At 38.6% G+C, this 25,425-nt stretch overlaps 1 protein-coding gene across 2 annotated transcripts in view; it reads left to right on the forward strand.

Annotated features, from left to right (window-relative positions):
• The first annotated feature begins 4,470 nt into the window (after positions 1–4,470).
• LOC135791130 (lachesin-like) overlaps positions 4,471–25,425 on the forward strand; it is a 43,942-nt gene continuing 22,987 nt past the window's right edge. Inside the window, exons 1-2 of one of the 2 annotated variants that reach the window (XM_065301444.1) lie at positions 4,471–4,825; positions 12,135–12,250. In XM_065301444.1, coding sequence (XP_065157516.1) covers positions 12,166–12,250 — 85 coding nt within the window. In that variant the 5' untranslated portion in view covers positions 4,471–4,825; positions 12,135–12,165. The remainder of the gene's footprint in view (positions 4,826–12,134; positions 12,251–25,425) is intronic. The other variant, XM_065301445.1, reaches the window with a different exon arrangement.

Raw genomic sequence — 25,425 nt, forward strand, 5'->3', positions numbered from 1 at the left:
AACATTTTTGTTCGAAAAAGTTATATTTTTTGTTATTATATTAAAACTAAATTAAAATTCAATAAAATTTAAAAGCACAATAATGTAAAAATAAATTTAACGTCGATTACAGTTTATTTTATAAAAATTGGTTAAAAATTACGGAAGTTATATCAATAAAACCAAACATAACTGAAATGCCTGAAGCTATGATCTTAAATTGTTTATAACTCGGTCAATTACTGATAAAAATTAATGCAATAAAAACTAGTTTACTTAGAAATTATTGTTTTATAATAATTTAGAATATCCCATAACGATTTATTCGTATTATTTGTTAAAATCGGTATAAAACAAAAAAATATCATTTTTCTTCAAAAAAGTTACATTTTTTAATATTTTATTAAAACTAAATTAAAATTCAATAAAATTTAAAAGCACAATAATGTAAAAATAAATTTAACGTCGATTACAGTTTATTTCATAAAAATCGGTTAAAAATTACGGAAGTTATAACAAAAAAACCAAACATAACTGAAAAGCCTGAAGCCAACTCTTTGTTATTAAAATTTTAATTGCGCATATCTTCATCAATTATTAACCAAAATAAACAAAACAAAAACCAAACTATTCACAAATAATCATTTTATTATTATATATATTACCCCATAAAAAATTTCCACTGTACACATTTTTATTAACTAAAATGTAAATAAAATAAAAATCTTCAACTTTTCCACCCACATACACACAAAAATATTTTCCCCAAGTCTAGTAGCTCGTATGATCCCAACTCTAGCAAATCTTCATCCCACATTCGCAGAACAGCAAAAGGATGATGGAGAACGTTGTGCGTAGTTTTCGCCGGAAATGCGACGCGTTTGGTGGAGGCGCCGCGCAAAAAAACGAGGAACGCAATGTTTGTGTTTGCGCCGCAACGCAGGATTCGAGTCCCCAGCAATAAATTCGGTTATCGGGTGGTGAATTTTCGCCCGGCGACGACGCCGACGACGACGCGACGCGACATAATAAAGATGAATTTCAAAATTTATAACCTGCCCCTCTATAAATCAATTCCATGTTTAAACATCGTTATTCACCGCCGCACCGCCAACGCCACCTTTTGGTTCACGGTGAATTCAAGCGAAGCGTTCAACGAGTAAATACTCCGCTTTGCTTTTATTTGTGATTTTCGATTTTCGATACTCCCGAGAGTAAGAAAAGTAAAAAGTGAAACTCTTTTAAACTCTGATGGCGGCGCAAAGGGGCGGCGGAGAATTCTCTCTTGAACTATGTAGCAACTTGAACAACTCGCAAGAAATATGGGACTAATAATTTCCTGTCGCCGGCCCCATTTCGCTTTTTAACACATTATAACTTTTAATAACTATTTTATGTTTCTTTCGTAATAAAAGAATTTTTTTCTGGTCAAGACAAAAAAGTATATAAAATTTCCGGTTTTCCGGTTTTGTTTTAAAATAAAATCTCAATCAAATATGAAGAATAAAAGCCATTTCCGGTTTTCCGGTTTTCTGCTTTTTTGCTCGGTGATGATGTGTAGTTGTCCGCGGTGCTTCGTATCGAAAAATACAGAAGAAGGATTCATGGCGAGCATTTTGCTCGTGTCGCGAAGCTTGTCGGACACTATTTATGATTGTGCGCCCGCGGGGGCGGCGCGCACGTGTGCGCTGGTCGCGCGTGTTTGTTCTCCCCCGGAGGTGTTTCGACGTTACGTCGCCGGCGCGAGCAGATGCAAGGATTGAATACCAATGCAAGTCTCACAGGTCGTTTATTTCATCCTTGTGAGCTTTTCCGCCACCGTGTCGACTCGCACTTTTTTATTTCACCGCCGCCACCGTCTAACAGAGTCAACTTATTCTTGAGTTTTCTCTGAAGCGTATATATATTTTATTTATGCCGAAAACAAATCTGTTTGAAGTTATTTCCAAGTAATTTGTTTGAAATTGTGTTTTCCGCAGTTGATGTCCTTAAACATGCTTACATAATCCGGGATTTGTTGATGATACAAGCACACTGTGCACGGCGTATCTGACAAATAATTATTGAGTTTCATTCGGGAGCGTAGAAAAAAAAGCCAGACGCAAGCGAAAACGACGCGCCACGCCTCAACCGGTGATTGGAAAAAGGCGCAGTGATCAAAAGGAAACATTTATACAGCCGATCGGTTTCTGGGCATTGAACGCGAGATTACTTCCCTCCCATTGGAATGTAAATAATTACATAATCTGGCTGGTTTAAAGAAAACCGGAAAACCGGAAATCGACGCAAAAATTCTTGTTTTTTACTTTAAATATATTTCTCTATTTATTTTTCTGATTGTTGTGAACTATACGCTAGTTTTGGTCGTTTTTCCGGTTTACTTTGCATGCCCAAGTAAATATTTATGCAATCGTTGGTGGCAGCGCGTTTAGAGGCTTTTGTAAAGAAGTGAGGGGCTCAACAGGTTCTGATTGCATTAAAATCAGACTTCCGGTTGAGTGATCGCGATCAGAGCGGGCGCAACGAGTCGGAGGAAATTTTGCAATTAGAATGCGGCGCGACTAGTTCGATCTCCGCGCGTACGAAACCGCCTCTCGGCCGCGCGGAATGTCAATACCCCAACGATTCGGCGGTGCGCTCGCTCGTGATCAATTAGGCTCTCGCCGAGGGCTCCTGCGAAACGCTTTGTGCTCACGCCCGTCAAATGGATTTGCCACTCATACCTTCAGCATCACGTTAAGAAGAAAAACGAACAGCAGAAAAAAGCGCCTGAATGATATTCATATGAAGTTTCAGCGCCAGAGCAGTTTTTAAGGGTTGCGAAAATATGTGACATGCATGATACACTACCGGAAGTTAAAAAAAAAGCAAAGTGATATGTGTGAAATTGTCCGTAACGAGCTGCTATCTATCTTCAGATGGAGTCGAAATGTCAACGCGGATTGACAATCACATTTTCAGGGGAGTGAATTTGAGTTTTCGGGAAATTCATGTGCGGCGGTGGGAAAATCGAAAAAAGTGATGTGCATGTTGGATCTGCTGACTTTATAACCTCTATAATTGAGGGAGTTTTCTGCAAGTCAACAATTTTACATTCTAAAAACTTCTCAACCTGCCGTAGTATATATTTTATCAATAAAGAAAAAAATTCTTTATAAATATACGTTTAGTTTATTAAAATCGGTTAAAAACTGTCAAAGTTATAAAGAAAAAACAAATTATTACTGAGCGTAACTTAGCATACTCAGAGTAACTGACTCAGTGCGTCGCGCACGCTCAGTCCAGTGCCTTTCACTTACTTAAACTTCAATTGCTTGTAACTCTGGCAGTTTTCAAGCGAAATGGTTGGAACAAAGACTAAAATTATTAAATAATCGCACGCTTTATGAATTGTTGAATTATTTTTGTTAATGTCAAATTTTCAAACAGGTTTTATTTGCTTTACAAACGTAATAACCCGAAAACCGAAAATATGAGTTTATGATGTCGATGTAAGCCCGGTGAGTGTTTGTGAACGCTGTAAAGAAATATTATTCAAACGCGCTTGTTTCGTGTTTATTTACGCTCTGCGCAGCGACAAATTTTTTGCCGTCCGTAAATTGCACGTCAGTCTCATCATAATTGTTATTATTATTTTTGCATTCACGTCGCAAATTCAGTGTGTACACCAAACCATACAGAACCGTATTTTATAAAATTTACTACATAAAAGAAATCAATCAAGAAAAACTGTTTTGATTTGGAGGAAAAAAACTTAAATATTTAAAATTTTTGGAAAATTTATTTAAGACGGTCCTGTATGATAGTTTGCAGACGTATGTCGCGAACACCAAAATAATGTGCAGTCATTACATAAATAAATTCGCGTGCGCGTTAGTAATGGCGCGCGGCGCGTTCGTTTCGGTAATTTATTGATGTAAATTGAATCGGATTAAAAGTGTCCATCCACCAAAAACGCGTTTGCCACCATTCGAACATGTCGCGTGCGCAAAAATACGATTTTAATTACGCCAATCAAAATATTGCCATGGCGGAATGCAATTGACGCATTGTTGTTAATTAAAACTTGTTAAAACATTTTCCTCTCACTAAAACATCAAAGCACAAAAAATCAACCAAGTTTACCACAAATTATATTTTAATAATTCACCCTTAGAATGCTTTAAATAAAATTTTAAGTTTTTTACCGTAAGAAACACGTTGGCGTTGCGGTTTGATACACGTACGTATTGTCAGAGCGATGTAGGCTGCCACACATGCACAGCAGGCTTGCGGGGTTGTAGCGGGGGTTGTGTGTGCGGCGCAGCGGCGCAGAACGCCCGCGTCCGCGAATCCTGCCTGCCGCCAAGGGTGGGAGGCTCGGCCCGCGCTGCCGTCGGCCGGCGCACAGTACTCGATTTGCCTTTCGCAACCGACTTTCGCAGCGACGCCAACCAGCAACCCCCGTTGTCGCGCGCGTGTCCTGCGTCTCCTGCCGGTTCGTGTTTTTGCCTGCTCCTGGCCTGCAACGTGTGTGCACTAATAAATTTCATCACGCATCACGCATCAAAATAACGTGTCGGTGAATATTCATTACGAGTAAACCCAAAAAAAGAACAAAAATATTTTAAAAGCAGGAAAATAGGAAATAATATTTAAAAAATGAGTTTATTTTAATGTGACTGAAGTAATTAACGCAAGTGCACTGCATTAAACTAATTAACATTTGGTGTTTTGAAATAACCTCACGCAGCGAGTGGAAAACATAACTTTTGTGCGGTTATGTGGATTATGCAATTATGAGCTGTGATTGGTCTGGCCATGTGCGACGAAAGGATAATTTGGATTAAATTATTTGCTATGAAAGGTAAACACATTTCCGGTTTTCCGCTTTGCCACTTATCAAATATAACATCATTAAAATAACAAACAACCACTACAGACATTAAAATTTAACGAATACACTTGAAATAAACATAACTTCCGGTTTTCCGGTTTGTGTTTTTTATGCGTCTTTATGTTTTATGCACTGAATAGCACGTATCTACTTTAATATATATTATATTTGTGTGCTGGTTGTGGATTTATGCCGACCGACGGGTTATGGCGTCGTCAAGACTCGAGGGCCTTGAGAAAATTTGAGTTATTCATACCACCGCGGCAATATGGGCTATAATACGCGGCTATTATGGTCGGGCGTATTTCGCGTGCCCGTTTTCCCCGTGGTATTAATTATTCGTGCGCGACGTCGGTTATTATCTACGATTCGGCAATACGGCGGCCGCAGTACCCGAATCAAACCGAAAAGCGGCTGCCGAGGCGCTGTAACTTCGTCGTGGCCACCACCCCCTCAGAGCTCGTGAATTTAACAAGATTCACTTACAGGGAATTACACTGACATAGAAAAATCGGTAAATTTATTGATTCAACATCCGGCACCCTTAAATTTTCATCCCCAGGCATAATTTACCTATGCTTATTACTTATGCTTGCTTTTCGGGAGTATTTCTAAGGATGGCGCAGGAGGAAAACCTCGTTTTGAAATTATTAATTTAAAATTTAAAAGTGCGTTTCTTTGGGGCGAAGAGAGGAAAAGTCGTAACTTCCGCGCCTGATGAAAACTTTCGCACCGAAATCATTCGAAATTAAACCTGGATGAATTTCAGCCAGTTACAACTTGTTCACCTGCGAGTAATCTCAAAGCAAAACATTTTAATTTATTTCGCAGTTAAATCACCTACATGTATATTATAATTTATTATTTTTTTTTGTGAAAATCTAAACTTTACTAAAAATGTGTTTCGAATAGTTAAAGTTGTGAATATATAATCGAAATGAAAAGTGACCCTGCGGTATGATTCATAATTGTGGAGGCGCCTGGCACACGGCTTGCGGTGGGTTGAAGCGCACGTAATTAAACTACCTGGTGTAATCCTTATCCCGGCGCCTTCACCTTCATATATTATGAGACATGTTGAAAATACAAAATTTAAAATTTAAATTTAAATTCAATTTGTGAAATATGGCAAGGGCCTGCGTTTCGTTTCTGATGGCTTTTCATATCACTTAATACAGATTGATGTACTAAATTCCAAATCTATGCAACCCGTGGGCATTACTCGAAGCAGGAAATTGAGCCGTTTCCATTAACGTTTACTGGCGCTCGGACTCTAGCGACGTCAATTTCAAATTACTACATGTGCTGATTAACAGGTTTTTCACTGGTTGGTCGATTTGAGTAAAATTTAAAAAATATAGAAATAAATTTCATCGCTGGTTCCAATAAATAGAGTTTCAACTAATTTTATGATTGAGTCGATATAAACTGCGCAGGTTGTTAAAAATGTTCTACGTATACCTATAAATGAAAGATGCAAAATCAATACGTGGAAACGTCTAAACATTTTGGTTGCTTGGTTATTCAGTAAAATAATTGTTGTATTGCAATTTAGAGTAGAGATAAAATAGAAAATAATTTAAAAAAATTAAAAATAACAAAATTTACAGAAAAAATTAAAAAAGTTTTAAATAAATTTAGTTATTAATAAATATATGGGTCCGGAAATGCTAAGAATAAATAAAAAGTTACATTATAATGTTCATTATTATCTTGTTGAATAATTAATTGGATTTTCATTTTATAATCCTTTTTATAAACATCAAAAAGAATAATTTCCTTTCAAATAAAAAGAGAATATAATTGCAAAGTATAAAAATATGCGCTGCTTTAGAAAATTTATTATGCAAACCCATAAAAATCATCAAACGAATGTGCAAAAATCAAAATAAATGAACTTTCGTTCACAACAGCAGCATTTCATTAACCTCGTATCTTTTACGCAGTGGATGCTGCGATTCTGGTTAACAAGATCTCTCAAAAGTTTCGCGCAACTTTTTGAGAGCTGTGTTTTGCAGGTGTCTTGAATGTTTACCCATTTGCGTAAATACTTAACAATTTCGTCGAGTTGAAAAAGTTGTTTGCATAGCCGTTACGATAACAGTAGCGACGCGCGTCGAAGAAGAGCACAGGACTTTTCTCAAGGATATTTTTTTTCTCTTTTATCTCGAGCGAAAACAAAACGAATCTCCTGAAAGTAAAAAAAAGTGGCAGAAGAAGAGTTTGTTGGAAAGAAGCAAGCAAGAGTGGAGATGAGATGGTGGCGATATGTAACCGAGTAACCATGCTTCGGCACCTTATTCGCCAGCTTATCGATTGCCACTTTACGGTGTTCTGGCGGTGAGCGCACGAAAAGGATTCACCATTCCTTTCCATCCTCCGTGGGATGAGTCTCGGCTTCGTGAGGTCACCTCATCGTGCATGTTGTGCTTGCAAATGCCCGGCTGTCGAAGCGAATAATGCGAGATGAATTCTTTTATTGCGCACCGCGCGCAGAAAACCCAACCATTTATATCCTGTCCGCATCAATTTCAAAAAATTAATCTTCCTTCTTGGGAAAAATTACTCGAGCGGGGTTTTTATGCGTGCCAGATGGATGCAGATGGACGAAAATTAAAATTTCGTTTAAATACAATTAGGATAATTTTTAAGTTTTCGCCAAAGTTGGTTTGTTCAGGCTTTTTAATGCATTTTTAAACGAGTCAATTTATTACGAATTCCATAAAGCGACTGAAAGTTTGCAAAAAGTTTGACGGCGGGTGTGTTTTGATATGAAATTTTAATCACACTCAAGCGACTAACAAAGAAAATCGATCAAGGCAAAACTTTGCACTATGAGTAGTAATGTAATGTTTTCAGCAGGTGCGAAAATGAAAAATTTATTAAATTTTGCAAAAAATTAAATAAATCATTATTAAATAGTTTTAGAAAAATAAATTATTAAAAACTAGCAATACAATATGTTATCAAGAGCTGACAAAAAAGATTTTCTTAAAAAAAATTTTTTTTTTCAAATTTTTTGCAAAATTTTTGCAAAAAAACAAATTTTTTCCAATTTTCTGTTAAATTTTTTTCTCCTGCTCATTTTACCACATAGTTGCAGAAAAAAAATCCAGCCAACATTCGTTTCACCTGCCTTCATCCCGACGTTAGCTAATTTGTTTCAGTTTCGCGCCCGCCTTTTTTTGTATGTTTTCCGCGTCCGCCATTATTTTTCCAGCCGGCGCCTTCGCTCTTTGCAGTACGTTTCGCATATTGACGTCTCCGGGCGCCCGAGGGTTATTTTAAACTACGGAATTTCTCAAGAGACTTTCGTCGAGGCTGAGCCGTGCGCCGCCTCCTTGACCGGGCTGCCGGAAACGAAGCAACCTCTACTTCAGCCCGGCGCAAATTTGATTCATGGCTACCTTTTCCCGGTGTGCATTTTGTCTTGTGCATGATTTATTAAATAATTGATCACGCAGACTGCAAAATGTACATTTTATACAATTCATGCAAATTTTGGTGGAGGCGCCCACAAATTTTCACCCTATATGACCTGTAATTGTCTATTGTAATAACAAATTGCGGTGAATTAATTGCTGAGTCGCTTTGTGCTGCATGTGCTTCAAGGAGCGCGAAATTTTCAGCAATATCACGCCATTACTATTGCCATCACCATCGCCATCAGTTTACCGGCCGAGTTATTTACGCCGACTTGTTATTACGGCTCCAAGTGTGCGTATGTGTATATTCATGTGCAAAGTTAACTATCACCCCGGGCGTAATGCGTTTAATTAAGGAGCTAAATACCAACATTAATTAGCGGCTATTACGCGTGCGCGCCAGGATGCCAAGCATAACTTTCAAAACAATATAGGTTTACGCATGCCTATTAGTTGTATAGAAAATTTCACCTGTTAGACCTGGAAATTTTTGTAGAAATATTGCGATGGTGAAGGCGCCGGGCAAATGCAATTTTTCTGTAATATTACAGTACTGCTGGACCTAGATTGTGTCGGCTGTCATTTTCATATATCCCTAAGGATGATATTTTACTGTTGGCTTCTGCTACCATCCCTTCACTGCTCATCAACAACCCCTAACAACAAAAACAATGCGCAGTCTGCACACTCGGCGCGGTTAATTTCTTCGCGCTGGCGCGAAATTACCCCGCACCGCGCGCAGTATGTTGGTGTTCAAAATTCGTATTTTCTGCATTTCTTCAATGGGTGTAAAATACCAAAACGCAAAGTCGTAAACATGTTTCATGCGCTAATGTGCGCGCATTAAGTAAGTGGTAACGAGGCCGCAATTAACATGAATTAAATTAGCGTGTAAAACACGCGAAACAATGTAAGCCCAACATGTGTAGTAGTTAAATAGAATACTAACCATTTTTTTCTTGCGCATGCGCGTCAAAAACATTTTAACATGTGAATGTGGAATAGTTAGTTGAAGACTTAAAAAGCATTCTCAAATGTAGATTAATAGAGTTCCATGCTTACATTTCCGGCATTCATTCGCATATTCATTTGCGAGTGCAGCGCGCTGAAAAGTTTCAGTGAGATTGCAGATTAAACCACAACACACACGCGTCGAGCATACGCCACACATTTGTGTACATTTGCAGCACGTTTCCCAGCGCTTGTAATGAGCTCACGAGCGAACTATTGAGCGCGTCGAGTACATCTTTGTCCGCGCCGAGACAAAACAAACATCGAACACCATCCAGCTGGAATTCCATTTTATTCCCGGCTCCTCCACACCGAATACTCTTCAACTATAAAAACTTAATTTAACGACTTCGTGATGCCGAAATATTCACCATCAATATAAATTTTATGTTTCGTGTTATCAAGATGCATTATTGTGCGGTGTGTGTTTATTTCGCATTCGCAATTGATTTTATGCTTGCTCGCGAACTTACCACAACCCAATGAACATCAAGCATTGAAAGCGTCGAGTGCAAAGCAAGGCTCATTCAAGCGCACGACACAGGCGCCGAAACAAAGCAGAGATGTCGATCGTGCATTCGTGCTCGTTTCCGGCTATTTGCTTGGTAAATGGAGTATATACCATCAAATCGAAGCATGAGTGTCGTGCACCTCGCTAATACAATTTGTGTACACTTAGACTCGCAACATTTTTGACGCGCATGCGCGAGAAAATTATTATTTAGTATTTTCGCACGAAGCAGGCACTTAATAAAACGTAATGCTACGTCATAAATTTCAGGCGAAGTGAAGCGTTGCACTTTTGGTGCATACAAATTATGCCATCGCGGAATTAAATTCATGGCGTGAACTGAAGCCCCGGTGGTTGGTTGCACGCAAGGCGAATTGCTAATTGGAGGAAACAAACTCGTTTGCAACACACGCTCATTTCGTGCCATGCAAAGCATTTTCCCTGATTAATAATAAATAAAATACAAAATAATGTTTTTTAACCACGTATAATTTTTTCCGCACATAACCTAACTTATGTACCTACCTAAAGTGTTTGTGTACTGGTTCTTGTATTACACGTGTATGAAAACTTTGAAATCGGACGTGGCAGTGCATAAAAGAAATTCTTTTCATGATTTCCATCAAGTGTATAAAACGAAAAAGTGTACAGCTTGCGTGCAGCGCTACGTTTTGTAGCCGTGAATGCGTACCTGCAATTGCAAAATGTAGCTGGGTTTTTTTGCGGTGCATTCAGACGTCGACAATGCTTCGCTTTGTGTATTTCAACACAGAGCATTGCCAATGTGCATTTTGTTGGCAAGTCTATCAGAGTGGAAATCGCGCTGTAGTTTTCATTATGACTCAATTAGTTTTAAATCATGCACGAATACAACGTGGAAAATTAAAAATCACCGCCGCCGATTTTTTGTTAACTTTTATTTTTTAGTTCAACCAGATGTAGGGGTTGTAACCGCGTGGGCTAGGGTTAATTTAAAGTTTTGTTAATATCGCATTTGTCTTTTGAGCGTGCCGTGAGTGGCGAAATGTTCTTCAACTGTGCGCCGTTTGCCTCATGTAGATATTGAAGTCGTGTGTGCCCGGCGCCTCCACACTGTGTGGAAACGCAGACGAAAACGCAAACCCAGCGCTCGCGCGCTCTCTAAGTGGAAGATAAATACCGAAACGCTAAGATTCGTAGAGTCGCACTACGTGCTTTTACTTCGTTATTGAGTTTTGTTTTTCTGCAATGGAAGAAGGACGCGCTCGGGCCGTACTCGACTTCGTGCGACGAGCTTTTCTTGAAATTATTACTCCTGTGACGAAGACACACGGAAAACTTGTTTTGACTGACTGCATGCATAATTTAATTAAAATTAAAATTAAATTCACTTCATAATCGATTCGAATACTCTACTTTATCCACTCAAATATGTATTATAAATTTTTTTGAGTGATATTGAGTTCGGAATACAATTAAAGTCTCAGATTGCGTGACTCGAAGTCATTTTGTTTTGGTTTTTGTTTCTGCCGACGCGTTTCTCTGTGTGTATACAAATTGCATTATAATTTTAATTAAATTCCCGCCTTGCTCCCCGCACGAAAAGTTAATTTGTCCGGCGTTTAAAACGCTTTAAAGCAATCCAAACAACAAAGGACCCTTGAATTTACGTGTAACTTAATGCAACATCTTAAATAACATGCGAAAAGTCTAAAAATAACAAGTACTACTTTAAATCACATAAATTTTAGCGTTTTTCTGCGTCAAAAGACGAAAAAATTGTTTATGAACGTGCACTAAACATGACGTAAACCATGAAGCGTGAGAGCTTCATCACGGTGCAAAGCTCTTTCGCCCCATGTCCCGAAAAAATGTCCGCCATTGTGTTACGTTAGTCCTTTTGCATCTCGTCCGCTGATAAACATAAACAACAGCTGTAACCGGCATGTAACAATACGCATTGTCCTGTAGGACCTACAACTGCCGTCGTCGTCGTCACTTTTTATTGTTGAGCTGTAAAATTTCCCACACCCACACTCCCCAAGCGTGGTTTATACACAAACGCTGCGTGTTTTTTTAACTTTTATTCTAGACAAGATAATGCATTGTCATTTCGTAATCCCTTTGAAATTGTGAATTTGAGCATTTTTAACATTTTCGTTTATATTATTGCGTTTAACGATGATTTAATTAATCATGGCAATTAATTTCAAAGTTTGCGAAGCTTTTTGAGCTTTTTATGTGCGTAATGTGACACGGTTATAAATGACCGCATGGAAATGACATTCGCAATGGTGGAGGCGCCGCGCTGCCTCGAGCTTTCTGGAGACTAATGTATTATTCCGTTTTGCAGCTGGGTACCGCAAATAGAGAGCGTGGCCACGATGTACGCGAGCGAATCTACGCGTCTCCTGCTGCACCTCGCATTAACCTGCATATCTTTGCTGCCAGTCACTATTGGAACTTCCGGTGAGTACTAACGTTACAATAATTATATCCCAAGAAGAAAATGGAACAATATTTATGAGTTTTAATTTTGGTTTGTTTTTCTGCTGTGTAATGCGTTTTAAATTGGTCAAAATGTGAAAAAACAAAATTTTAGCAAATTTTTTTTCAAAAATATGAGAAAAATATTAAAAATTGTTCAAAACATTACAAAACTAAGCTTATTTAAATTTTAAGAACTACATTATCATAAATTGCAAAAACTTTTAGTATAATATCATTTTTTATAATTTTATTTGCAAAAAAACTTAAAATTTTGCAAAAATTTTTTCAAAAAATTAAAAAATATGTTTAAATTTGATTAAAAAATGTTGTAAAACAGAATTTATTTATATGAGTTATACCGGAAAAACTAGTTTATTATAAGTTGTAAAAATTCTCTGTCAAAAAATCGCTTTTTTTATTCCATCCCCGAAAAAAGCTCGTTAGTTGCAGAGGCGGTACATCCTCGTGCGTTTTATACTCCTCTTCAACTTTTCGGCGCGCGCTCGAAATAAGACGTTCTGTCTTTTAATGTTAATTAAGTCCCACGGCGTTTTACTGCTCGGCGACAACCTGGGGTGTAATTTCGAGGCCCAGAGCAAGTGAAGGTTCTTCTCTCCCCAATGAGGCACAATGAAATTGTAAATTCGTTAAGAGCCTGCGCCGAACAAGCTTTTGTTTTTGGCGCGCGGCAACTGCGACCAGCGGCACGTAACGAAAAGCAACAAAACGAAACCGGAAACGTGACGCAAGGAAAGACGATCATCAAAATTTGCGGCGCTCGAGAAGAGCTATTTTTGAGATTTTCGGCGGTCGTATTGTTGCGGTTTACAATATAAGCCACTACAAATGCACGCCGGCGCTACGCAATTAACAGGATGTTGTAAACCACCCCCGCGTGTACGGGGTACACGTGCGCCCAGCTCGCACAAACACGATATGTATACGCCGCGCGGAAGTGGCGCCGGAACAAAAGCGTACCAGTGCCATTGTGCCCGGCTCCTCCACCAGCGTCGCTTAGACTTCTAGTAGCTCAGGAAGCTGCTCAAACTCACAAGGACATGCTTATATTCTACAGGAAATCAAATTTGTTAAACATTTAACAAAAATCCGAAATATTTGCCAAAATTTCGGGTAATTTATTAGCTAATTATACAAAAACAAACGAAATAAATTTTAAATTTTTTTAAAGGTTTTTATGGGCGTTTCTTGGCAAAAAATCAATTGTTCAGTGTGTGTGTGGTTTTTTGACTTAACGCCAGCGACAATTTTAATTGTATTTAGAAAATATAATTTATTCCGCGCGATAAATTAGGAAGGACCATAAATTATTTTATAATGAAACGGATCAACGGAGTGATATATTCGGCGCGCATTATTTTAAGATTCCGGCGGGCGTACAGCTCCAGTTTCAGAGCTTCAGGGAGCTTTTTTCGCCTCCGCAGGCAGTCGAGCGGGTGCACAATTCCATTCACGACGACATCCTCTATTCCCCACTACACAATTGCTTGACGCTCATGGCCGACTGTTCTCATTGTCAACTCAGACGACTACATTAAATCTGCAAGCGTACCGAGATTCGCACAACCGTCTCATTTAATATTAACACCTAAAACATTATTTTTCTCAAAAATTATTGAGTGTATAAAGTATAGTATTTGATAATGAAGAGTATACTTGGCTGAAAGTCATTAAAACTTTACTGTGGTCATTATGACAGTTTTATCACTCTACCTGGATAATCTCGGTCGTTATGAAACATTGTGCACGCCAAAGTAATCAAAAATTGTTGTGATGAACACACGGCTTGCATGTTTATGAGTTCGGTGCAATATTATGACAAAGCAGTTGAAATTATGTCCCGATGTCATGACCCAAAGCAGTTAAATTTTATTGATAAGAAAATAAGTTTAATTGCTGTTTTTGTTATTTTTTATTATTAAACATTGTCGTCAGATTGTTAAGTGTAGAAGATTGTGATGTAAATGTATTTCGAAAAAGATATCGAGATAGAAAGGTTGCTCTCTGGCCTCGCGCGCTCATAACTCTCGGTAAGCCGCCCCCGCCGCTGCCACTTGAAGAAGGCGACGAGCGGGTTCTTCGTGAGCACCGCATCGACCGGCAATAAATTACTTACTATTTGAGATACATCAGATAAATCATTTCGGCACAGGCACGCAGAGCGGACGCAAAAAAGGACGAAAACTCGCTGCGCGCGCCAAAAATATGTGCGGAATTCCTTGCGCACGGGGTGAAGATGCCACATCCGGCGATAAGGAAACTTAAACAAAAAAAAAACAATGAATGGTTAGGTGCAAGATGGTTTTGTTATCAATTTCACATAAATTGTGTTCAAATTTTTGATTAATTTTCGTTTTAAAATGGTTATAAATAAAAAAATACTGTATAGATTTTTAGGAATTTAATATTTTTAGATTTATCATATTCCTAAATATTATACTAGCTATAAAATAATTAAAAAAAATTAAAAATAACAAAATCAAGGCAAAAAATTGAAATTTTTCAAAAAAAAGTTGTGATTTTGTATGTGTGTTACTCAATAATAATTAGATATGAATCACAAATGATAACAATTTTAATATCCTTAATTTATTACGAGAGTGCAATTAAAATTAGCTAGTTGTGCACTTTAATCTCATCCCTAATTGAATCAAAAACAACGACAACCGCATTCACCTCACGCGTGTAATGCGTGCAGTGCAAACGCATTAATAAATTATTATCGACGACGCACGCCGGCAAACAGGCAAACCGGAAGTGCGCAATCGATAATAATTTCCATTAGCATATAACGCACAGTAATCAGAGCTCGTTACTCGGCGCCCGGCTAATATTTGGCCAATCAATTGATATTGCAATTGCAATTCCAATTCAGATTTCAACCCCTTAGAATTCATTTTTTTAAATTAATAAATTTGATTCCGGGATTAAATTAATTGTCAATTAGAAACACGTGCTGCGGCGGTGTGTCCCCGCATCCTAAACAAACGCTGCGCGATGTGGAACACAAGCACAATTCAATTAATTGATTCGTAAATCTAATTTCTAATTAATACTCTAATAGATGCCAATCAAAGTCAATTTAATACGTACGCTACAAGCGAATTGTTCGACTATTTTGAGTGTTCGATCGTCGCCACTGCTCCGCCGCTAATCGAATATTTTAGGGTAGGCAGGGGGTATTGGTCCCGGCGCCTCCACTACCCTTTCAATTGTCACAAATCGCACGCGCGTGGCGTTTCGACTACATTTTCAATTAGCAAAACAATTTGCATTGAATACTCTTCAAAGTTTTTCAATAAAATTTTTGTTTTTAATTAAATCTTAGAAATAACTAGATGTGTCCTCATTCAGAATGTAATTAATGACAGTTATTTATAAGCTTGACAAAAGTAGTGAAATAATCTAATATATCAGCGAGTGTCTCACGCGAAAAAAATGCGCCGTTTGCCCGGCGAAGACGGATATTAAGGCTGAGCGCGCTCGCCGCTAATGCAAACCGTGATTTACAACGCGACTGAAAGCCATTCCTCGCTATTAAACCAGGACAATAGCAAAATTAATTCACCTACCTTCGGCTGCCGAGTATTGCGCTGCTCGCGAACAAGACGACGACGACGACGACGACTTGGACGAATCGTCGAGGCTAATTAGGGCCGCAATTTTCTACGCACAATGCCTGCAAGTAATGATCGCGTTATTAATTATTACACTTGGCAATGACTAAACACAATGTAGATTAGAACTTTATTAATTAAAAAAACTGTGTATTTTTCATTTCCTCATTTGCATTCCGCTTTTTTCCTCCGAAACTTTTGTAACTTTTCGCCTGAAAGAAATTAATTTGGGTAATAAATTCGGTTTTACTGTCAAAGACTCAATAATTCAGGATTGGTAAAAAAGGATTTTTATCTATCAGCCACAGTCAAAGCCCTAAAATCCGTAAAAATTTACTTTTTTTAAGAGAAGAGAATTTTTACTTAAATACTACTTAAACAGGATAGTAAAGCTTGTCCTTCTTACCAGTCGGGCGATTAGGCAGTCAAGCATCGAGAGTCGGCGTTGAATTTATCGTCCTGCGCTGTGATTTTCCACGCCATCCATCTTCCGCCGACCGAAAGCTATTTAGATTCTTTATGGTGCCCGGCGCCTTCACAAGCGCAAAATGTTCTTTAGCGGTTTTGCTACGCATTGCACCAAAAGGCACAAGTTTTAAGTAAGAAACAGTTTCTATTACTCTTAATGCTTGGTCTGATTTTATGCTAAGCTTTGAGGGTTTAATTGCGGGAATTTATAGCGTAAATTCAACAGAAATAAATAAAAAAGGAGAAAAAATCTTGTAAAACATGCAAAAGTGTCTAGTGGCTAGTATCAGCTTATTTATTGCCTGATATCTTTGATCTGCACAATGGCTGCAAACCGCATCGGCGGGTTTCGGATTTATTTCGGTTGGAATCATCGATTTCGGCACGTTTTTGACTTTTTTTCAATTTGTGAAAATTTTATTCTGAATAAATTATTGCTTCAATTATCAAGTTTTATCCTGAAATGGTTATAAATTTATTATTTAAATTCTCAGTTTGATTCACAAAAAAATTGGCTAGACATCAGCCTTAGAATTACACGGACTGCGGACAGATTAAGCTCACCAACTGAAAATTCACCAAAACTCTCAAAATCATGCTGTATCTTTTCTGTTTTTAATAAAATTATGTTCTAAAAAGTGTGAATTAATACCTCTAATGTAATTCTATTGTCTAATTGCAATTTGCAGTAAAACTCGCACATAAAAATCAAATAAATCACTGAGCTTTGCTCGAAACTGCATTCCGAGCATCCGAAGGAACAAACGACTTTAATATTGTTTGTAAACGATGATCGCGCCACTGCCGCCGCGAGCCGCGTACAAATGCCAAACAAGTCGATGGCGAACAACCCGCCCAACATCCCTTAGCATCCCCTCTGTACACAACTCGTGTGTACATTAAGATGGACGCGCTGTTTGCTCGTCTCGCAAACCGTTAAGACGGTAATAAATTACCAACCGGCGATCGATCCTCGGCAAACTAGTAAAACTTTCCTGTAAACGCACACACACACACACACAGCGATGGAGAGATAGAAGATGTTGTTGTTGTAATAGTAGCAGACAACTATTTCGCGCACGTCCAGATGTCTCGTACCAGACTCAGACGCTGACGGAGGACAAACGGGGTTAGTAATGTTCGGCAACGTCAAAGCTCAATGCTGTTTTGCGCTCGCTCTAAACACATTGATAATATTAGATTTCCGGCGAGGATCGAATGACAGGATGCTGCGCTGCTTTGTACGACAAACATGATCGAGTTAAGCGGCGGCGTTTTTAAGAAACTCAAAGAGAATGATAACATGTGTACCTTCTCAGCGAAAGTTTTTTTGTTTTCTCTTCGTGTGTCGTGTGTTTGTGCTGAAAGGATGCTGGAGAAAAACGAATCGCAATACAAATAAAAGGAAATTCTATCATGGCAATCATTTTTTTTTCAACTCACGCCATCTATCAATCAATCTCGTCGTGTTATGGAAGTCCATTTCGTCATTTCCTTTTCCCTGGAGTTTCGCATCGTTTGTCTTAATTAAAACCGCAAAAAATATTGTATGTCAATAGCTTTTATTAGTATTGTTAGCTAATGACCCATAGAAAATAATCAAACCCTAAAAAGGTTATATTAGAGCCTAGTTTGTGGTTTTGTAGTTAATTTGATTGCGATGCACGATTAACCCTCGAGTTGCCATCATCACATAATGGAGGTTGAAATATTCTTTGTCCTTTTTGTGTGCTCCCTCAGGAAACTTTTTAACGACGCAAGGCATTTGCATTAAAATGCGCTTTCCCATGGGCGGGAGACGGCGACGTGTTGAATCCTTGCAGGACGAAGGACAAAACTTGTCCCTCCGGAGTGATGTTTCGCCAACTTTCATTGCGAAATAGTAGCGTGTCACGGAGCGCGCATTCAAAACAAAAAATTAACGAACAACGACGAGCGCTTTTCGTTTAAAATGAAATGCAACGCTCTCGCTGTATGCACCCTCCAATTACTTAGCACTTTACACTAGAAAAGACAGAATAAAAGCCGTGAATGTCTTCACTTCGACTTCGTTACGAGTTTTTTCTTTCTAAAAAAGCATTTTTTAGAAAGAAAAAAATTTATTGACGGAATTTATGGACTACGTGAGCAGGATTTTAAAAGTCGTTGAAAAAGCTTTATTCGTTTATTATACGTTTCGCAAACATGCGCCCCGAAAAGAATGTAGCTGTGGGTTTAGTCCAGAAGCGAAACAAGTTCACATTGACCACAAATCTCCAGTTACAACCGAAAGCTCTCGACATATGATCTCCACCTACTTTCAGAGTTAAACAAGTTTAATAACGTTTTTCACTGTTTTAACGCTAAATTTTGGTGTTAAGAACAAAGGAACCAACATGTACACTGGAGTTTAATAGAAAATTAAGGGTAGAAGCAGAGTATCAAGTTGTCTGAGCCATCATGTCGAGCAATTACGAGGATAGTTATATTCCCTAATAGTTTACTAGCGGATTAGGCTGTGACCAAGCGAGGGACAAAGTGGTTCTGCAGTGCGAAACTCTCGAAATAATGCACACATCACCACGACGCGACGCGATGCAAAACCACACCCTCAAGGGCTGGTAATGCCGGCGGTGGTGGTGGTGGTTATAATAAGTTACCCGTCCGCCGATTTGCGCCGCGTCTTTTGTGCTCCGAAATGTACATACGAATGGGGCACCACGGTTTGTTAAATGGTTCCGGCGTCCGGCACTTCAAGGGTTGTAATGGCGTGCCACACAATAAACAGCAAACGCTTGTCAAGATAAAAATTTCCCGTTTTCAAATTTAAACTTTTGCTAATTTCACACTGAAGAGATAAATTTGACTTAATGAACTGTTGTTAGAAGCACTAGTGTTTCGATTATGAAACATTAATTACACCTCTCGTCGAGTTAATCCGCACCCCTGTGGATATGCAGCGTAAGCACTCAAAGATGGCGGAACAACGCGCGGCACGCAACCTTGTCCTCAAAACCGAAACTTTCCGTTGCGTTGCGTTACTACCACCACTACTGCCACCCACCGCCAACGCGCCGCTTTTACCCGTCATCTAAGACAGGGTGCGAGGGCGTAAATTCGCGTCAAGCTGGCGCATTCCCTTGCAAGTAATTCTATTTTCGAGCGCGCTGCGACTTCGAAATTGAACATTTTGAGCACACGACGTTTTTCGTACATGACAGAATACGGAAGAGGAGTGAATTCTGCGAAGGGGTGCGGGGAGGATATTCGGTTTTTTTTCGTTTCTTCTTGCGCGTGTTATAAATGGCGCCGCGAAAGGGGGCAAAGCGGGCAACAAACGTTTTTGATGATGATAAAAAGTTAAGGGGCAACAATTTTTTCTCTCGCTCGCGCGCGCACCCTTAACATGTTTATAGGCCGTCATGGAAGTCCGTTTATAATATCCCTATAAATGAAGATAAAAACGTCGGGAGTGTTTTATTGCCGGCGGGCGCTTTGTACGCCACGCTGCAACTTTCAACCCTACTTCAATATTTCTTTTGTTATTTTACATCAAGTACAAGGATAAAATAAACATTTTCATCACCTAGACCTGTAGGGGATGTTTTTAAAAATGGCTTACAGCAAAAATCGACATTTTATCTCTTTTAGTTTAGAAATTATTAAAAAAAAAGTAATTTGACTTGATTAGACGGACTGCGGTCAAATTAAGTGCACGGACTGCAGTCGGATTGAGTGCACGGACTGCGGTCAGATTATGCACACGGACTGCCGTTAGATTGACCACTTGAAAAAATACGTTTTTTTACATTAAATTTAATGCTTTTTTGATGCAATAAAAAATCTGGTTGCTCTTAAATAAAGGCTGGTTTTCTACCTAACAAATCTACATTTACAACTACCCTGAATATAACTCGCACTACCCCTACCTGAATTACAACCTCTGAGCGCTCGTATGTAAATGACCCGGAACTATTTTGCTTCCCGAACACTATACAGAAGTTTATTACTACTGCAGAAACAGTAAGAATTCATGCGCGCCACTTCCGGTTTATTTTATCCGCCCGTAACAAAAGAAAACAACAAGCGGAATCATAACGGACGATTTGTCTAGCATAAATTCGCAATACTCGCCCGACGACGGCGATGAAAAATAACAACAAGCGATCTTCCGGTTTTCGGGGGGATTGATTAATCAAGTATCTATTTTAGGTCTGCAGATAGCTTGATATGGAGTAGGGGGCCGGAAGAATAGAGAAAAATAACTATCGAGACATTAATCTTCTCTCGTTTCGAATCGCTCTTTCGTTTTCTCATCATTTCAATACATTCTCGTTTCGTTTTCTGTCATGGGTTGCAATCTCTTTTTTTGCGGGGGCGCTACTGGGTCAAAACCTCAATTTACAAGAAGACAAAACTTTTACGCAAACCGGAAAAAAGTTTGTTCGTTGTTGATAAAACAGGAAATTAATCGTTGGACATTTTTTTCTACTTTTATCTTAAACAAAAGAAAAAACAACCCTTAAATCGTAAATTCAATTGGGTGTGGATGAAATTTTTGGGTAATAGCTGTCCATTGTTATCGCGCATCGAGGGTTAATAATAATATTATTGGGTTTCACAGATTAGACGCTTCGACAATCGATAGGGGATGATTTATCAGCGGGTAGCGGTCACTAATGCCCCAGCGTCCGGCACCATCCACTTGGTGATGTCAACCGCAGGGTTGTTAGATTAACGTTATTTGATCTGGGTGGGTCGTGGAGGGGGTAGTAAAGCACGCCAGCATGAGAGTAGTGCTAGTGCGTGTGAAGTGGAAGCAGAACTAGAAAAGCAAAGTCAAAAAATTGTTTTTAATGAAGTCCTCCGGGTACTGACACGATTAGCAAAGTAGCCATAGTCAAAGAGGGAGCTTTTTAGCTTTGTATAATTAGACAAACGGCGAGATCAAATATTTCGTGTTTGTATAGGACCTGCACAAAGACCTACGGCGGAAAAGGGATGAAAATACCAGATTTATGAGCTTTGCTGCGCTACAAAGCTACTAAAACATTTAGAATTTATTAAATCAAAGTACAGGCATTAGCATTTGTTAGTTTTTAGTTAAAAATAATTGTGTTTGTAAAAATTTTGCAAAAATGTGTTTTCTTTTGATAAATGAGTAGTTTTCACAAAAAAAACATGGTAAAAACATTGGAATAAAAACTTGAAATACTACGAAAACATTTAATATCTGGTAAATGACAACACAGTCACTCGCCTCAGTATGCTTTTTGTTTTAGAATAATAGTTTTTATAGTTTTCTATTTGCCAAAAGCGTTTTTTGGCGAACTTTTTAGTTTTTATACAAAACGTGTCAAAAGCATTAAAATAAAAGTAAAATAAAATTAAAATATTATAAATATATTTAATATAGACACAGTCATTAGCCTCAATAATTTTTTTTATTTAAAAAGTAATAGTTTTTGAAATTTTTTGCAAAACTGCATTTTTTTTCCGCTGAATTTGTAGTTTTGACACAAAACGTGTCAAAAAATATCGCCGCATGCACACAGCACGCTGCCAACTATTGATATCGGTCGAGTCGTGTGCCGTCCGGGATGTCGGACGCTTTGTCATGTTGTCATATTGCGCCGGCACCCTCACACACCCCCAGATGATACATCGTTCCGCGCGCGAACGCAATTGTTGCACTTTTTTCACCACACGATAACGAAAACAAATACGTCGCAAAGAAAACATCCAGTTTGTGTCTCTCTGTGTATATATATATACTGCGGTGGTGGTTGATTTTTTTTCTATCAGGAAATAACAGAAGGACGCAGTGTGCAACCCTCCCGAACGCAAACACACAAACTGGGCTATATCGTGTAGGCAGTGTTTGCTTTTTGTTTAGGAAATGGCCGCTTTTCTCGCATGAAATCGACGTTTTCAACCAGTGATTTTTTGTTTTCCTTTCCGACTGTAGGCGCCGAGTTTATAATTAGAAAAACAAAATCAGCATAAAATCCGAGAGCGCGCGGAATTTTTTTTCGGCCTTATCAATGCGACATGGTCGTTAAGCGTTCGCGTTGGGCTGCGCGTCGAAAAATTTAATATAGAGGCGGTAAATTCTCGCGCACCCAGCGCTAACTGACTTCCGGTGCGGCGCCTCCACCAAGGCGCTAAATATTTCATAGGGAATTAACTTAATGCCCATAAAAACTAATATGCGTGCGGTGGTTTTAACTTTGTTATGCACCAAGTCATATTTTACAAAATTTTGGAGACACTTCAATTGCATTTGGAGTGTGAAAACTTAGTTTAACTAAATTTTGAATATTTTTACAATTGTACTCATTTTAACTAATTTTTTTTGCAATAAACTCTAGCCTATGTTAAAATTGAATAAATTATCTATATTATGACCAAATTTGATTAAATTTAATTAAATAGTTTTTGTGTTATTGAGGTTCAAACATACGTTCAGATATAAAATCATAAAATTGATACAATGTGTTTATTACCGAAGTTATTTAATAAGTTTAATTGGCAAACAAACAGCGTGTGATGAATATGGCTGCAGGGGTGGTTTTATTATGCACAGACCGGCGACATCGGTGACATCGGTAGCGCATTGGAACGGTCCCAACTCGTGACTGACGGCCATGACGGCCGTGGGCATAGATGGGGCGCACTTGGCTATACATAACGATAAACAACATAAGCCGCCACGATGTCGGTGGCTGGCAGAGGGTGCGGGATGCGAAAGGGTGGCGTTTAACGCGCGCCGAGGCAACTAATTACTCCTTCAGAATGCAAAGAGGCCATAAAGCGCCCGGCTGACAATGACAACTCGGTGTGGGTGCCACCCATTGTATACAAAAACGCAAAAGAAAAAATACTTTAAGTTTTTTAACTTAGTTTTAACTTGAAAATGACGTGATTTTCTTTGTATTTTATTTTTGCTATTAGAAAGTCACAGTTTGCGATCGAATTTTGCTTATCCGCGTAAAACGAACGGTTTTATTGCGCTGCGCGAGTGGGTAATTTTCAATAATACGCCGCCGACGCGTGTGTGTACATCATTGGTTCTCGCAACCGGGCCCCAGACGATTATTGCGCGCAAACTGCCAGAGACTGGGCTGGAAATGCGTCCACGTACGGCATTTTCGGCGTTTCTTCCATTGCCATTCCCGACCCAAGACGTACTGCATTTCTGCACAAAATGTATAACGTTCGCTCGTTTACAAGTCATAAAGTTTAACGCGCGATATTTTCACATAAATTTGTTTTACTGCTTTTCGCCGCCGCTGCGCGCGTGTTATTTTAACTACCTCGAAAAAGCCAAGCCTCTCTCGTACGTACATAAACAATAAGCGTTAGTTGTACATTATCTTGTTAAAAATGTGTAAAACTAAAAAACTTTGTCAGCAAGCGACCGATCGTAAACAAAGTTTTTTTCACGTTTTCTACATTTTAACCCACATCATGCAAAATAATATTAAAAATGTATAACGTTTTTTGTTTGTTTCTGTTCCAGGTAAGGATTACACCTTCATCCCTAGTTTGAGTGACGGTGCGTAAACAATTGGTGGAATGTGTTGGAAATATCGCATTCTGAAACTGATCGACGGACGTGTGATTGGCAGGTGTTTTCCTCTCCATTTTTTTATTTGCATATTTCATTCTGTGCCTGAAAATTCCGCAAAAAATTTATTTTTAAAAAATTATATTTTTAGCAAAAACTTTTGAAACTTCTTCATTTCTTAACTTAAAGTTTATTGTAATTGTCGTTTTGATTTAGTATTTCACCCGCCAAACTTTTTAAACTTTTGATATTTTATAAATCAAAAAGTCATCTTAATTTTTCTCCCAGTATCCAGTGCGCAAAAAATAAGTTATAATAAATCGACGCTTGATTCTCCTTGAGTCAAGTCTAGTCGTAAAAAAAGCGAAGGCAATGCCAGTTTTTGGGGTTTAAGGAATTGTTTGGAAATCTGTTGCCGCTCGCTTTGCGCGTAAATTCGTCTTTTATGTTTAATTCAAGCAAGAATAACAGCCACGAAATGAAAAACGAAGAGTCGGCGAGTCGGGCCCGAACCGCAATTCGCAATATACGAGCCGCGTGACTTGAACGCGTATTGATTATTGTTTCGACTTTACGAGTAGTGTATGTCGCGCACAAAAAAGTCTATCAAAGTTTTATATGCGACGTGTTCGTAACGCAAACCAAATACAAAGCTCGCGTTGTGTGCGGGTTTTGTTAAAGTGGCAGCAGCAGCAGCGGCAGTGGATGGTGGGGCATGAAAGACCGAAAGCTCGCAACTTTCGGCGCGCGCGTTCCGCCGCCATCATCCAACTTTTAGGGATTTATCATTCCGGCCGTCGTGCATACATGTTGCGAGTTTAAATCTAGATTCCGGCTTTCTTTTCACCCCGCCGCAGACCTCAGGAAAATTCTTATTTCTAGTTTTTGACTGGAAAGTTGACTTGTTTCGCCCGTTTTACGAATTTACTCCGCGTATATATTGAAAAATATCGAAAACTTTTTCTGTTTGGACCTCAGAAATCAGAAAGATTTGAAAAGTTTACGCAAACGCTTCAAAACAACTTAGGAAAAGTCAATTTTATGATTAAATGCTGCGGTGAGGAATTATATATGCCTTATCTGTGAATAGGGTAGTTTTGAATGTGTTAAATTATAAATTACAACCGGGCACTAGTGCGTAACTTGATAAATAGCAACGCAATAAATAAACGTCGACCAAACGATTTGTAACCTGCTCGCACACGTATTATTACACTAATAGCAAAAACGTTCGGGGTGGGGCCCGGCTTTGGCAAAAGGGCCGAGGAGTGGAGATTATATGTTTTATGAGCCACTTGTGTTTTGTTAAATATGCGTGCAATTTTTGATTAATTCACATCCAACATAACTAGTATACTACTAAACTAAATTACTAAAACTTCAACAATGCAAAATGCAGCAAAAACTGATTAAGTTGTTAAAATCAGTAAACTAAAGTACTAAATATGTGAAATGGGGGTTAAGGGTTGTTGCTGAAGGGTTGTCTACTCGTTTATTCTATT

Source organism: Atheta coriaria, unplaced genomic scaffold (genome assembly GCF_025399875.1).
Source record: "Atheta coriaria isolate IRGN ID8LTWV9N9 unplaced genomic scaffold, Caltech_Dcor_3.1 hic_scaffold_4_pilon, whole genome shotgun sequence".
NCBI lineage: Eukaryota > Metazoa > Arthropoda > Insecta > Coleoptera > Staphylinidae > Dalotia > Dalotia coriaria.